General features: G+C 40.2%; 1 protein-coding gene across 1 annotated transcript in view; it reads left to right on the top strand.

Annotated features, from left to right (window-relative positions):
• LOC308619295 (FRAS1-related extracellular matrix protein 1-like) overlaps positions 1-10,662 on the top strand; it is a gene marked incomplete at both ends in the record, with an annotated part of 39,108 nt that extends 28,446 nt beyond the window's left edge. The window contains 3 exons of the mRNA XM_081237917.1: positions 3,491-3,622; positions 5,722-6,066; positions 10,478-10,662. Of these exons, the coding sequence (XP_081094043.1) occupies positions 3,491-3,622; positions 5,722-6,066; positions 10,478-10,662 (662 nt within the window). The remainder of the gene's footprint in view (positions 1-3,490; positions 3,623-5,721; positions 6,067-10,477) is intronic.
• Between the last annotated feature and the right edge of the window lie 2,551 nt (positions 10,663-13,213).

Genomic DNA, 13,213 nt, shown 5'->3' on the forward strand with positions numbered 1-13,213 from the left:
ATGTGTGTCCTTGTGTGAGAGCATCCCTATACAGTCTGTGTGTTCCCAGTGGATTTCACGGGAGAGCTTGATTTGGTGTGAACATAAGTCATGTCTTTCCCCAGAGTGTGCTGGCAGCTATCAACTTTGTAGGGGTTGGGGCTGGAGATGGAGGAGCTAGAGCCAGAGCCAGGTGTGAGTGGGAGCTTCTCCTCTGCTCAGTGGCCAACACCACCCTGGAGCTGGAGCAGAAACCCTGGGCTGGGCTCAAGCCAGCTCCCTCCCCCGCAACTGTGCACTCTCCTCAGCTATGGCAGCCCTGGTTCTAGTGGGGAACTGTGCCTCAGAGCAAGAGGGGCTGGAAAGGGTGCTTGGCATGGGCCAGGGCATGCACTGAGGCAGTTGTGGGAAACCAGCCAGAGTCCTGGGCAGTTTCAATCTGCTTTCTCTCTCTTGTTATGGGAGTGAGCAAAAATGTGTTCTTCATGAGCAGAGTCTAGATTTCTTACAGCCCTGTTGTCAGTCCTATTGGTTTTCAAACCATCTAAGGGTGCTTGTCTTCCCACTGTTGGACCCCAGGTCTGGGGGACCCAGTATGTGGTTCAAGCCACTCCCCAGGGATATCTCCACCCTTGTAATCCCCCTCCTCTTCTGTGTCCCCTCCTAGGGGTGTAGGTCCCAACCTGATTGATTCTCTTCCTTTCCTACCCAACTCCATGTGGATCTTTTTTATAGCCTTGGTTGCATAAGGGTCTTTCTGTCTGTCTCCAGTCCATTTCCAGTGAGAATTACTCCACATGTAGATGTATTTTTGATGTATTCACAGGAGTGGGAGGAGGACAGGAGGTGAATTCTGCATCTTCCTACTCTACCGTCTTGACCTCCTCCTGCTTTATTTCTTTTAAAAGAAGGCTTTGCACTGCCTCTCATTCCTGAGTAGATTTAAAATGCAATGTATATATCTAGATCAAATGTAAATGTGAAATGTAAATGAAGATTTTTTTCCTTTCCCATTAATACCATCAAGAGCATTCAAAACATACTTATAAACAGTGTTGGTAGGTTCAGTTAACACAGAAAATGTCTGTCTGATTTAAATACTCAGGTGGCAGCTTAAACCTATTACCTCTTGTGCTTGTGTGTGTGTATGTGTGTGTGCTTGCACATGGGTAACATACTATGTGTGTGTATTTGTATGTATGTGAGTTTCAGTAGAGATGGACAACATTGGTTGGGCATCCTTGATTTATAATCTGGCTCTCTGTCCTACTCTACCTCTGTTTGAGGGATAATGAGAGAAAAGAATGAATTAGTGATCTAAAGTTTAGTAATAATCAAATATTAATTACATTATTGCTTGAGTATAGAGACTTAATGGTCTGCATGTGTGTGCGTGATCTGTGAAATCAGGCTTGTTAAGAGCTCCAAATCTGGTTTTGACTAGTTTGGACACCAGAGTTCTTTTTTTTTTTTTTTTTGCGGTATGTGGGCCTCTCACTGCTGTGGCCTCTCCCGTTGCGGAGCACAGGCTCCCGACGCGCAGGCTCAGTGGCCATGGCTCATGGGCCCAGCCGCTCCATGGCATGTGGGATCCTCCCGGACCAGGGCACGAACCCACGTCCCCCGCATCGGCAGGCGGACTCCCAGCCACTGCGCCAACAGGGAAGCCCCAGAGTTCTTTTTAAAATGAAATTTTATTTATTATGAACTTAAGTTCATCATTGAAAACTTGGAAAGCACAATAAGTAGGATAAATAATAATGAGTTAATAGTAATGAATAAATGAATGAAATAATAATGGGTGAATAAAATCACTCATTACTCCACTACAAAGACATAACCACCATTACTATCTTGCTATATAAATTGCTAGTGTTCTCACTTGCTCCTTTCCTGCATCCCATGATGCCTTGTCCTGTGCTGTACTGTGCACTCTTGGCTTCAAAACCCTTATTACCAGTCGCAGAGATTCTTTATATGTGCTTGTCCTCCCTCTCTCCCTCTTTCCCTGCTTCCCTTCCTTCTAACCATCCTTATTTCTCTCTCCCCCACTACCTCCTCCCTCCCTCCCTCCCTCCCTTCCTTCCTTCCTTTCTCTCTTTCTTTCAATATGCCATATGTCTTAGCCCAGGTACCATAGCAAACAGCCCCTTAGGCAGATTACATGCACTAACCCTTTACTGAAAACTAGAGTAAGGGGAAGGGAAGTTGGGAGTTTGGGGGCAGCAAATAAAAAGGTGGTGTGACTGAGCTGGTCATAGGTTTACAAGAAAATAAAGCTGATTGCTCGATAGTGCTGATACCTCCAGTAGGAGGTGAACCCACTCTGTGTGGGAAGAGTCAGGGGTGGGGTTGAGAAAGTGTGAACAAACACATGTCAGCTCCTTCCATCTCCTCTCTCACCCTGGTCAGTTTGCCTCACTGGATATTAACTCCCCACATGCCTAGGTTGTGTTACCTGGCTCTTCTTAACAGCCACTGTACAAACTCCTTGAGTCCCATGGTGTGGGACCTGGCCATGGTCACAGGGAAGGTCACGCCAAAACCTCATCTGGTGGGCAGTTGAGGGCAGCAACAGAAGATGAGGCAGTGGTGGCAGCCAGGGCTTTACAATGTGGGGACTGTGGGAAGCTTATTGGAACTGCTGCAGCTAGAAAGCAGGCAAATGGTCAACATCAGGAGGAAGGGGAGCTGCTTAGATTTGAGGGGAAGCATTAACTGGGTCCACCTGTGCACTGTCTTTAAATTTCATCACCTTGCTTCTTTAAAAGGCTTTGCTCCTTTTCGAGAGTCTCTTCAGTCTGTTGGCCCCCAGCTCTACTGGGTAATGGGAATGGTTGATGATGCTGCCTGTCTCTAATGGCCGTGTTCAGTCTGGAATCTGTATTCTTGCTCCGAGCAGCACTCATTCTCTCCCCATTTTCCCTCCAGCATGCTGGGTCCAAGGAGAAGGTTTTATTTTTAATTCCTTTAGTTACAAACGTCCCTTCCTTATTAGAGTCTAGATTAAAACACAGCCCTCATTATAAAGTGTCAGAACTTTCCTGTCTAATATCATTAAATATTCCCTAGCACAGTAACTCTGTATTTGACCACTTTAATTCTCTATCCCATGGGATACTTATGCTCTTATAATTTATGTGTAAAAGTACTTCTGACTCTTTCCCACTTAAAATATGTGAATGCAGCCTTTGAAAAATTCCTTGTGGACCTTTTTGAACTAGAGACCACTGTGAACATAACATCTGTTATTTCCTTCTAATATTTATTTTTGGCACCATCATGCCTCTAAAGGATATGTCATAAGGAACCAGTTGTCAGGTTGGAGTTAATAGTACTAATAGTAAAAATATTACTTAAAATAAACACTAAATTCCAGTTTCTCGAGAAGCTTTTGAAGATACAATTTTTACCTAGTTTTGTGAGTGAAAATTCTTTAATCTTGTCTTAAAGTAGGCATCTTGGCATGTCATAGAACTTTCCAGGACAATTTTTATGCTTTCTTTTGTAGGTCTGAATCTCCTAGAGGGACAGTCTCGGGCCATCACTTGGGAACAGTTTCAGATTGTTGACAATGATGACATTCATGCTGTCCAGGTAGTCATTGTGGATGGCCTGCAGCATGGACAGCTTACTCTGAGAGGTGAATGAACAAACTTTGTAACTTAGCAAAAAGCCCAAGAAGTATTTTCTCCAAAAGCAAATCATATTTAACAGGATATGTGTAGTATCTCTTGGGCTTCATTTCTAAATGAATTATCATAATCCCCAGATCTGGAGATCTTGAAACCATTGGCTTTTGTATTAGGATGCTCAAATCAATGGATGACATTTTATGAGTGGTCTTTTGTACTTGAGTCATTATTTAAATCTCAGATTTGCTTTCTGGAGCCATGTAGGGCTCCTTCTAAATATACTCCTTAACTGATTATCTTATCCCAGTTCAAAGACAAAATATTTCCTTTTCATTTCTCTGCTTCAGAGAAATGCAGTGAAAAACAGGAAAACTTATGTTTTTTAATTAGTAATAATTATGCTATTATGTTATTAGTAGCAGTTGCTGTAGTTTAAAAGAAATGAATTTATAGTTATAAGGATGGTAGTTAACAAGGTAATGGCCCTAATAAAAATATCCATACTTAATGATAATATAGTCCATTCCTTGTAATGAGCTCAGAGGATTTAATTCTATTATCTCTTGGTTTGCCTAACTGTTAAGTAGAAAGAGAGCTCTTATTTATCATTGTTTGTGATTAGGAAATTCTGAAAAAAATAAAATCAAAAATAAAATGATAAGTTCTCTTGCCTAATCCCAAGACAATGGGAGTTTAGCTTAAGCTGGATGTATTAGTTAGCATGGATGTTCAGCTGCATGTAAGGAAAACCCAACTACAGCAGCTTAAAAATTCAGGAGTCACTCTCTCCTTGTGACAAGTTGCACAGAGGTAGGTATTCTGTATCCATGATGCCAGCGGCTCTTTTCTGCTCTGTCAGTGGTCACAGGATGGTGCCTACACCTCTAGGCTTTTAATCAGTGTTAGGGGAAGGAAGAAAGAGAAGGAACAATAAAAAAAATTAGGCCATCTAAGTTTGCTCTATTTTACAACTTTTCCTAGGAGCCTGATACAATGAAGTCTGATTATATCTCTTATCAAGTTACATACTATCCCCCTAGGTGCAGCAGAGTCTGGGAACCTGAGTATTTTTAAATAGTCATATTACCATTCTAAATAAAACTAGGATTCTTGTACTGAGGAAGAAACAGAAAGTTCCTGTTGGGCAAGTAACTCATAGTGTTCATTATACTCATGTTTAATCCATAAAACCATATGGAGTGGGGAAAGAAATAGGACACCTGCCATCAAGAATTGTAATAGTTTTCGCAGAGTGAAGCAATGTTTATCAGTACTATAGAAATGAAGTGGAGAGTCATAGCCCATAATGCAATGATGTTCTGGCTCAGAGGAAGAAAATGGTGTAAACATTTATTAAGCATTTACTTTGTGCCAGATCATACAAAGCATTCTACATACTTTATCTCACATCAGCTTTATGAAGCAAGGTACTATTATTACACTCACTTTGCATATGGGAACCTGAGACTTAGAGAAGTTGACTTGTCTGTCTGGAAAGTGGCCGAGCTGGGATTCGAACCCAGGCCATTTGCTACCAGAGCTCTAGCTCTTGCTCATTAAGCTATTGATTCTCAAACTTTAGTGTGCATTAGACTCCTGAAGGGCTTGATAAAACATAAATTGCTAGGACCCACCAGCAGAATTTCTAATTCAGTAGGTCTGGGGTAGGACCTGAGAACTTGCATATATAATGACTTCCCAGATGGTGCTGATGCTGCTAGTTCGAGACCACTACTCTAAGAAGTGCTGTCGGATGATGATAATGAGTCGAAGAAAAATTAATACTTATTGTAGGTACACTATTGTTTGAGTTCTCTCATCCTTAAGAGGGAATGTTAGGTAGGTATTATTATCTCTGTTTTATAGATGAGTCTCAAATAAATTAAACACCTTGCCCAAGTCCACCCAGCTAATAAGTATTACAGCCAGTATTCAAAACCAGGTCTTTGGAGCCCCAGAACCCACTAAACAATCTATGGTTTTTCCAGGCGAGGGAAGCATTGGCTGCACCACTTTGCATTTCATACCCTCTCCTGTAGTGCTGCTTTCACTAACCTGCTGCCTCCACACCTTTTTCATTCCGCTCCACCTCTCTTCTTTCCATCAGGGGGGAAGGGGTTTCTCTTCACCGTGGCTGACCTTCAGGCTGGAGTCGTTCAATATCATCATGACGACAGTGACTCCACCAAAGACTTTGTGGTCTTCAGGATATTCGACGGCCAACACAGCATCCGACATAAGTTTCCCATCAACATCTTGCCCAAAGATGATAGTCCACCATTCCTCATAACCAATGTTGTGATTGAACTGGAGGAGGGGCAGACCATACTGATCCAAGGTTCCAAGCTGAGAGCTTCAGACATGGACTCCAGTGATGACTACATCTTCTTTAATATCACGAAACCCCCGCAGGCTGGAGAGATCATGAAGAAGCCAGCACCAGGACTGATAGGTAAGTTCTGGGCATTTAAGATCGTTTGTGTCAGAATTTGTGCTAAGGGGGACATCAAGTTTATGGTGTAAGATTCTATTATTATTATTACCATTTCGTAGATGGGAAGCCTGAGATTTAGGTTAAGTTGATCTATCCATATGGAATCTAGAAAGTTCCAGAGCTGGGCCTCAAGATAACTGTTACACCATGAAAAATTAAGTCTGCTATGCAAGGTAAGAGAACAAATAAGGTTGAAGAGATATGTTTGACCTATTCTAGATTATTGATAAAGAAATTTCATGAATAACGTTTATTTACATTTTGTTAGAATAATTTCATAACTACTTTTTGAAGTAAGTAGGTCAGGAGCTTGACAAAATAGGTATCAAGCAGTTTTACTTAAGACTGTTTCTTTTTTTAAACATATTTAATTTTATTTTTAATTAATTAATTATTTAAAAATTGAGATATAGTTGATGTACAAAATTATATGTTTCAGGTGTATAACATAGTGATTCACAATTTTTAAATGTTATAATCCATTTATTGTTATTATAAAATATTGGCTATATTCCCCGTGTTATACAACATATCTGGAAGCTTATTTTATACATAGTAGTCGGAACCTCTTAATCCTATATGCCTATATTGCTCCTCCCCCTTCACTCTCCCCATGGGTAGCCACTAGTTTGTTCTCTATATCTGTGAGTCTGTTTCTTTTTTGTTATATTCACTAGTTTGTTGTATTTTTTAGATTCCATGTGTTAGTGATATCATACATTATTTGTCTTTCTCTGACATTTCATTTAGCATAATACCCTCTAAGTCCATCCACATTGTTGCAAAATTTCATTCTTTTTAATGGCTGAGTAGTATTCCATTGTATGTATATATGTGTGTGTGTGTGTGTGTATACACACCACATCTTCTTTGTCCATTCATTTGTTGATGGACACTTGGGTTGCTTCTGTGTATTGGCTATTGTATTGTAGATAGTGCTACAATGAACATTGGGGTGCATATATCTTTTCAAATTAGTGTTTTCATTTTTTTCAGTCATATATCTAGGAGTGGAATTGCTAGGACATATGGTAGTTCTATGTTTAGTCTTTTAAGAAACCCCCGTACTGTTTTCCACAATGGCTCACCAAGTTACATTCCCACCAACAGTGTACAAGGTTCCCTTTTCTCCACATCCTTGCCAATATTTGTTATTTATGTTCTTTTCGATGATAGCCATTCTGACAGGTGTGAAGTGATACCTCATTTGCAATTCTCTGATGATTAGTGATGTTGAGCATCTTTTCACGTGCTTTTTGGCAATCTGTATGTCTTTGGAAAAATGTTTACTCAGTTCTTCTGCCATTTTTTATTCAGGTTGTTTGTTTTTTTGCTGTTGAGTTGTAAGAGCTGTTTGTATATTTTGGATATTAACCCCTTATTGGTCATATCATTTGCAATATTTTCTCCCATTCAATACGTTGTCTTTTTGTTTTGCTGATGTGCAAAAGCTTTTAAGTTTAACTAGGTCCCATTTTATTTGTGCTTTTATTTCTTTTGCTTCAGGAGACAAATCCAAAAAAATCGTTATAATTTATGTCAAAGTGTGTTCTGCCTTTGTTTTCTTCTAGGAGTTTTATGGTTTCAGATCTTACATTTAGGTCTTTAATCCACTTTGAGTTTATTTTGTTTATATGGTGTTAGAGAATGTTCTAATTTCATTCTTTTACATGTAGCTGTCCAGTTTTCCCAGCACCATTTATTGTAGAGACTGTCTTTTCTCCATTGTATATTCTTGTCTCCTTTGTCATAGATTAATTGAACATAAATGCATGGGTTTATCTCTGGGTTCTCTATTTTGTTCTATTGATCTGTGTGTCTGCTGTGTGCCAGTATCATACTGTTTTGCTTATTGTAGCTTTGTGGTACAGTCTGAAGTCAGGGAGTGTGGTTCCTCCCAGCTCTGTTCTTTCTCAAGATTGCTTTGGCACTTCGGAGTCTTTTGTGTTTCCATACAAATTTTAAAATTATTTGTTCTAGTTATTTGAAAAGTGCCCTTGATATTTTAATAGGGATTGCATTGAATCTCTAGGTTGTCTTGGGTAGTATGGTCATTATAACAATTTTAATTCTTCCAATACATGAACAGTGCATATCTTTCCATCTCTTTGTGTTGTCTTCAATTTCTTTCATCAGTGTTTTAATTTTGGATACATTTTAACAACCCTGCATTTGTACTCTCCTCCCCTCACAGCTACTGTTTTTGATGTCATATATTACATCTAATTTTTTGTATATCCCTTAACTGCTTATTGTGGATGTAGATGATTTTACTACTTTTGTCTTTTAATCTTCCTCCTATCTGTGTGTGTGGATGATTTACTACCTTTATACTGTGTGTTTGCCTTTACCAATGAGCATTTTGCTTTTGCAGTTTTCATGTTTCTAGTTGTGGTATTTTCTTTTTCTCTTAGAGAAGTTCCTTCAACATTTCTTGTTAAGCTGAACTCTTAGCTTTTGCTTGTCTGTAAAGCTATTGATCTCTCCATCAAATCTGAACAAATCTGAACAAATCTGAATTCTACCCTTGCTGGGTAGAATATTCTTAGTTGTAGGTTTTTCCTTTGCATCACTTTAAATATATTGTGCCACTCCCTCTGGCCTGCAGAATTTCTGTTGAAATTGAGCTGATAGCCTTATGGGTGTTCCCTTGTATGTTACTTGTTGCTTTTCCCTTGCCATTTTTAATATTCTCTCTTTATCTTTAATTATGCCATTTTATTTTTATTTTATATTTTTAAAAATATTTATTTTATTTACTTATTTTCCTTATCATTATTATTTTTTTTGGCTGTGTCACCTCTTAGTTGCAGCACATGGGATCCTTGTTGAGGCACTCTGGATCCATTATGGCATGCGGTCTCTTCATTGCAGTGCTCGGGCTTCCTTCTAGTTGTGGCATGTGGGTTTTCTCTCTCTAGTTGTGGCGGGTGGGCTAGAGGGTACGTGGGCTCTGTAGTTGTGGTGTGTGGGCTTGGTTGCCCCATGGCATGTGGGATCTTAGTTCCCCGACCAGGGATCGAACCTGCATCCCCTGCATTGGAAGGCTGATTCTTTACCACTGGACCACCAGGGAAGTCCCAATTTTGCCATTTTAATTATAATATGTCTTGGTGTGTTCCTCTTTGAATTAATCCTATATAGGACTCTCTGTACTCCCTACACTTAGATATCTGTTTCCTTTACCAGGTTAGGGAAGTTTTCATCTGTTATGTCTGCAAATATGTTGATAGGTTCTCTGTTTCTTTTCCTTATGGGACCCTTATAATGTGAATATTAGTGTGCTTGAGGTTGTCCCAGAGGTCTCTTAAGCTGTCCTCATTTCTTTTCATTCTTTTTTCTTTTTTCTGTTCAGCATCAGTGATTTCCACTACTCTGTCTTCCAGCTTCCTGGTCATTTCTTCTGTATCATTTAGTCTACTGTTGATTCCTTGTACTGTATTTTTCATTTCAGTTATTGTATTCTTCATCTCTGTTTGGTTGTTCTTCATATTTTCTAACTCTTTGTTAAAAAGCTTCTAACTTCTTGTTCTATGCATCCATTCTTTTCTTGGGTTCTTTGATCATCTTTATCATCACACTACCCTTATCTCTTTCTCAGGTAGATTGCCTATCTCCACTTCACTTAGTTCTTCTTCTGGGGTTTTATCTTGTTTGTTAGAAACACGTTTGTTCCTTTGTTGCCTTATTTTGCCTAGGTTGCTGTTTTCATTTTTATGTATCTGGTAGGTTAGTTACATTTCCCAATCTTAGAGAAGTAGCCTTTTGGAGGAGACATCCTGTGTGTCCCAGCAGCACATCCCCCTCTCATCACCTGAGCTATATGCTCTAGGGGTTCCCCCAATGAGGACTGAGTGTGTCCTTCTCTTGTGGTGGGCTGACTATGTAGGCAGTCTTGTAGGCTTGATTTGCCCCCTGTCCAGTTGGTTGCCAGGCCCTGCCTTGTGTGGAGGTTGCTGACTGCTTGTTGGTGGGACCGGGTCACAAGGTGGTGTTGACTACAGAACCCCAGGGGGCCCTGGGGCTAGTGCTGGCTCATTATTGGGTTGAGTCAAGGTCCAGGAGACTCCAGGGCTGTTACCCACCCACTGTTGTGTTGAAACAGGTCCTGGGGCTAATGCTGGCCTACTGGTGGGCAGAGCCAGATCCTGGAGTCTGCTTGCGGGACCCAGGGGTCCTAGAGCTGGTTTTGGATCACTGGTGGGTGGGACTACTTCCTGACACAGTTGGGTACAGGGTCCAGGGAGTCCTGAAGCTTGTGTTGGTCTACTAGTAGGCGGGATCATAGCCCAGTTGGTCCCCGTGCAGGTTCTGGCCTATTAGTGGGCAGGTCATGTCTGCAGGCCGCATATCTGTGGCTTTCTTTCAGCTAGTGTCTGCCCCTTGGTGGATGAAACTAGTCTGGAAGCTAGAGCAGGCTCCCTGGAGAGTGGGGCTGGGGCCCAGGCTATTCTGGAGCTGGTGCCTGCCCAGTGGTGGGTGGAGCTGGATCCTGAGCTCTCTGGTGGACAGGGCAATGTCCAGAAACAGCTGTTCACGCAGGAGGTCTTATGACAGCCTGTCTGCTGGTGAGTAAAGATGTGTCCCCACCCAGTTAGTTGCTTGGCCTGAGGCATCCCAGCATTGGAGCCTACAGGCCTGTGGCTGTGTCAGGACTGGGTCTTCACCCTAATAAGCTAAAGGGAAGATTCCACAATGGCATTTGCCAGTGGCAGTATCCATGTGGTAGAGAACAAGTTCCCAAAATGGCTGTTGCCAGTGTCTGTGTCCCTAGGGTGAGCTGCAGTTGCCTCCTGTCTCTCCAGAGATTCTTCTAGATCAGCAAGTGATTCTGACCCAGGCTTCTATCAAATTACTGCTTCTTCCCTGGGTCCTGGAGCATGAGAGATTCTTTATGTACCCTTTAAGAGTGAAGTCTCTATTTCCCCCAGCCCTCTGGGACTCCCAAAAGTCACCCCACTGGCCTTCAAAGCCATATGCCTGGAGGCTCATCTTCCCAAGTGTAGGACCATAGGGCTGGGGCTTGGACCTCTTACTCCTTTGAGAGACTCTGCAGTTGTAATTATTTTCTTGTTTGTGGATCGCCCACCCTGGGGTATGGGACTTGACTATTTTGTGACTTTGCCCCTCCTACCTATCTTGTTGTTGTTCCTTCCTTATATCTTTAGTTGTAGAAGCTCTCCTCTGGTGGGTTCTGGCCTTTTTCACTGATGGTTGTTCTGCAGATAGTTGTGATTTTGGTGTGCCCATGAGAGGAGGTGAGCTCAGGGTCTTTCTCCTCTTCCATCTTGGCTGATGTTAAGACTATTTCTTGAAAATATTTTTCTAAAGCTAATTTTTCTATATATTAAGGCAGATGTAGTAACTTTAATTTTTCTGCTTTATTATTTATAAGCTTTGATAAGAACATTTAATAATGATTCCATGGACAAACTACTATACATAAAATAGATAAGCAATAAGGATTTACTGTGTAACACAGTGAACTATATTCAGTATCTTCTAATAATCTTTAGTGGAAAAGAATCTGGATATATATATAGATATACCTCTATATATACCTATGTATGTATATATCTGAATTCCTTTGCTGTATACCTGAAACTAACACAATATTGTAAATCAACTATACTTCAATTTAAAAAAAGGATTCCTTGGGTACATACAACATACTAGACTGAGAAAACTTCTGGAGATAAATCCAATATCATTATACCCCAACACCTGGCAGACTGTTACAAAGGTATGTGATATTTTGTGGACCCAATAGGCTATCCTGTCCCTGGCTTCCTTCAGATGGATCTGTTCAATGGCATCATTTACTATCGTCATTTTGGTGGAGAAATCTTTGAAGATTCATTTGAATTTGTGCTGTGGGATAGCCACGAACCTCCAAATCTCTCAGAGCCACAGGTAAGAGTCCATCTCTGAACTCTTTCCCAAAGTCTTGTCCACAGATATCAGTTCTGGAAGATGTAATTAGAAACTACAGGAAAACAGATTTCAAAGCTCAAAGTTTGAGAAGCAATGGAGTAAGCAAAATTAAGTCAGTTTCTCTGCAACATAATTGCTCTCTTACTTTTCCACAGTTATGTAAATTACCATGTATGCAGTGTTTCCAAGGTTATTTAACCATCAGACCCTTCTATAAAGAGCACCTCACAAAATTTGCTTGCTTCATAACAATAACAAAACCCACTGACTTATTTTGTGTGTAGTGGTTAAAACATAGGCTCTGTAGTTAGACTGTCTTTGTTTTTGTCCTGTTCTTGACATTAACTGACCTGTGACTCGGTTTCTTTATCTGTAAAACAACATCCTTATAAAGTGATTGTGAGGGTAAGTGGCATAATACATGTAAGTATTGAGAACTTTCTGGCACATAGTAAGTACTCAATAAATATATTAGCTATTATTTATCATTGCTTTTGAAGAACTAAGAGTTTTACTACCACTCAAGGATATTATTTAAATATATAGAATACAAAAATAGGCTTAAGGAGCCATCATCCTATACAAATTACAGATGAGGAAGGGTCTGGGCAGCTATAAAGGAGTAGATGCCTTGCAAGAAGAGGATGATTGGTGGTAAGGATGGAAAAAAAGGCTTCTGAAAACAAGTGGTACCCACTACATATAGTGTCCCTATTGCTTATATAATATCATCTTATAGTGTCATGGTCACTGACATTAGCCAATGCATAGATGATTGAGCTATTCATCTGTCTGCCAAGATAAAGTTAACAAATGGAAGAAGGACGTTTAGACCCCAGAAACTGAAGGAAGTAGGTGCTCCTATTAAGAGGGAATGGAAAATGAATCAGAAAATTCTCAATTCACCTGCTTATTGACTGAAAAGAAATCAATTCCTTTATAAATAACAGCCTCCTCTTTTCATCAATGCATATAATTATGCCATTTCTAGATTACATTTTTGCTTGAGACCTTAGATGATTTGATAATCTAAAATGGAAACTATTAGTAGGATTTATTTCTAAATCTTTTGTTGTATCCATTCAAACTGAGCTATGTTTCTGACTAGAGTACCGTATCGTTTTTAGCAAACTATAGGCCTTTTTTTTTTTTTTTTTTTTTTTTTTTTTGC

Source organism: Mesoplodon bidens (genome assembly GCF_964165515.1).
Source record: "Mesoplodon bidens genome assembly, chromosome: 6".
Taxonomy (NCBI): Eukaryota; Metazoa; Chordata; class Mammalia; order Artiodactyla; family Ziphiidae; genus Mesoplodon; species Mesoplodon bidens.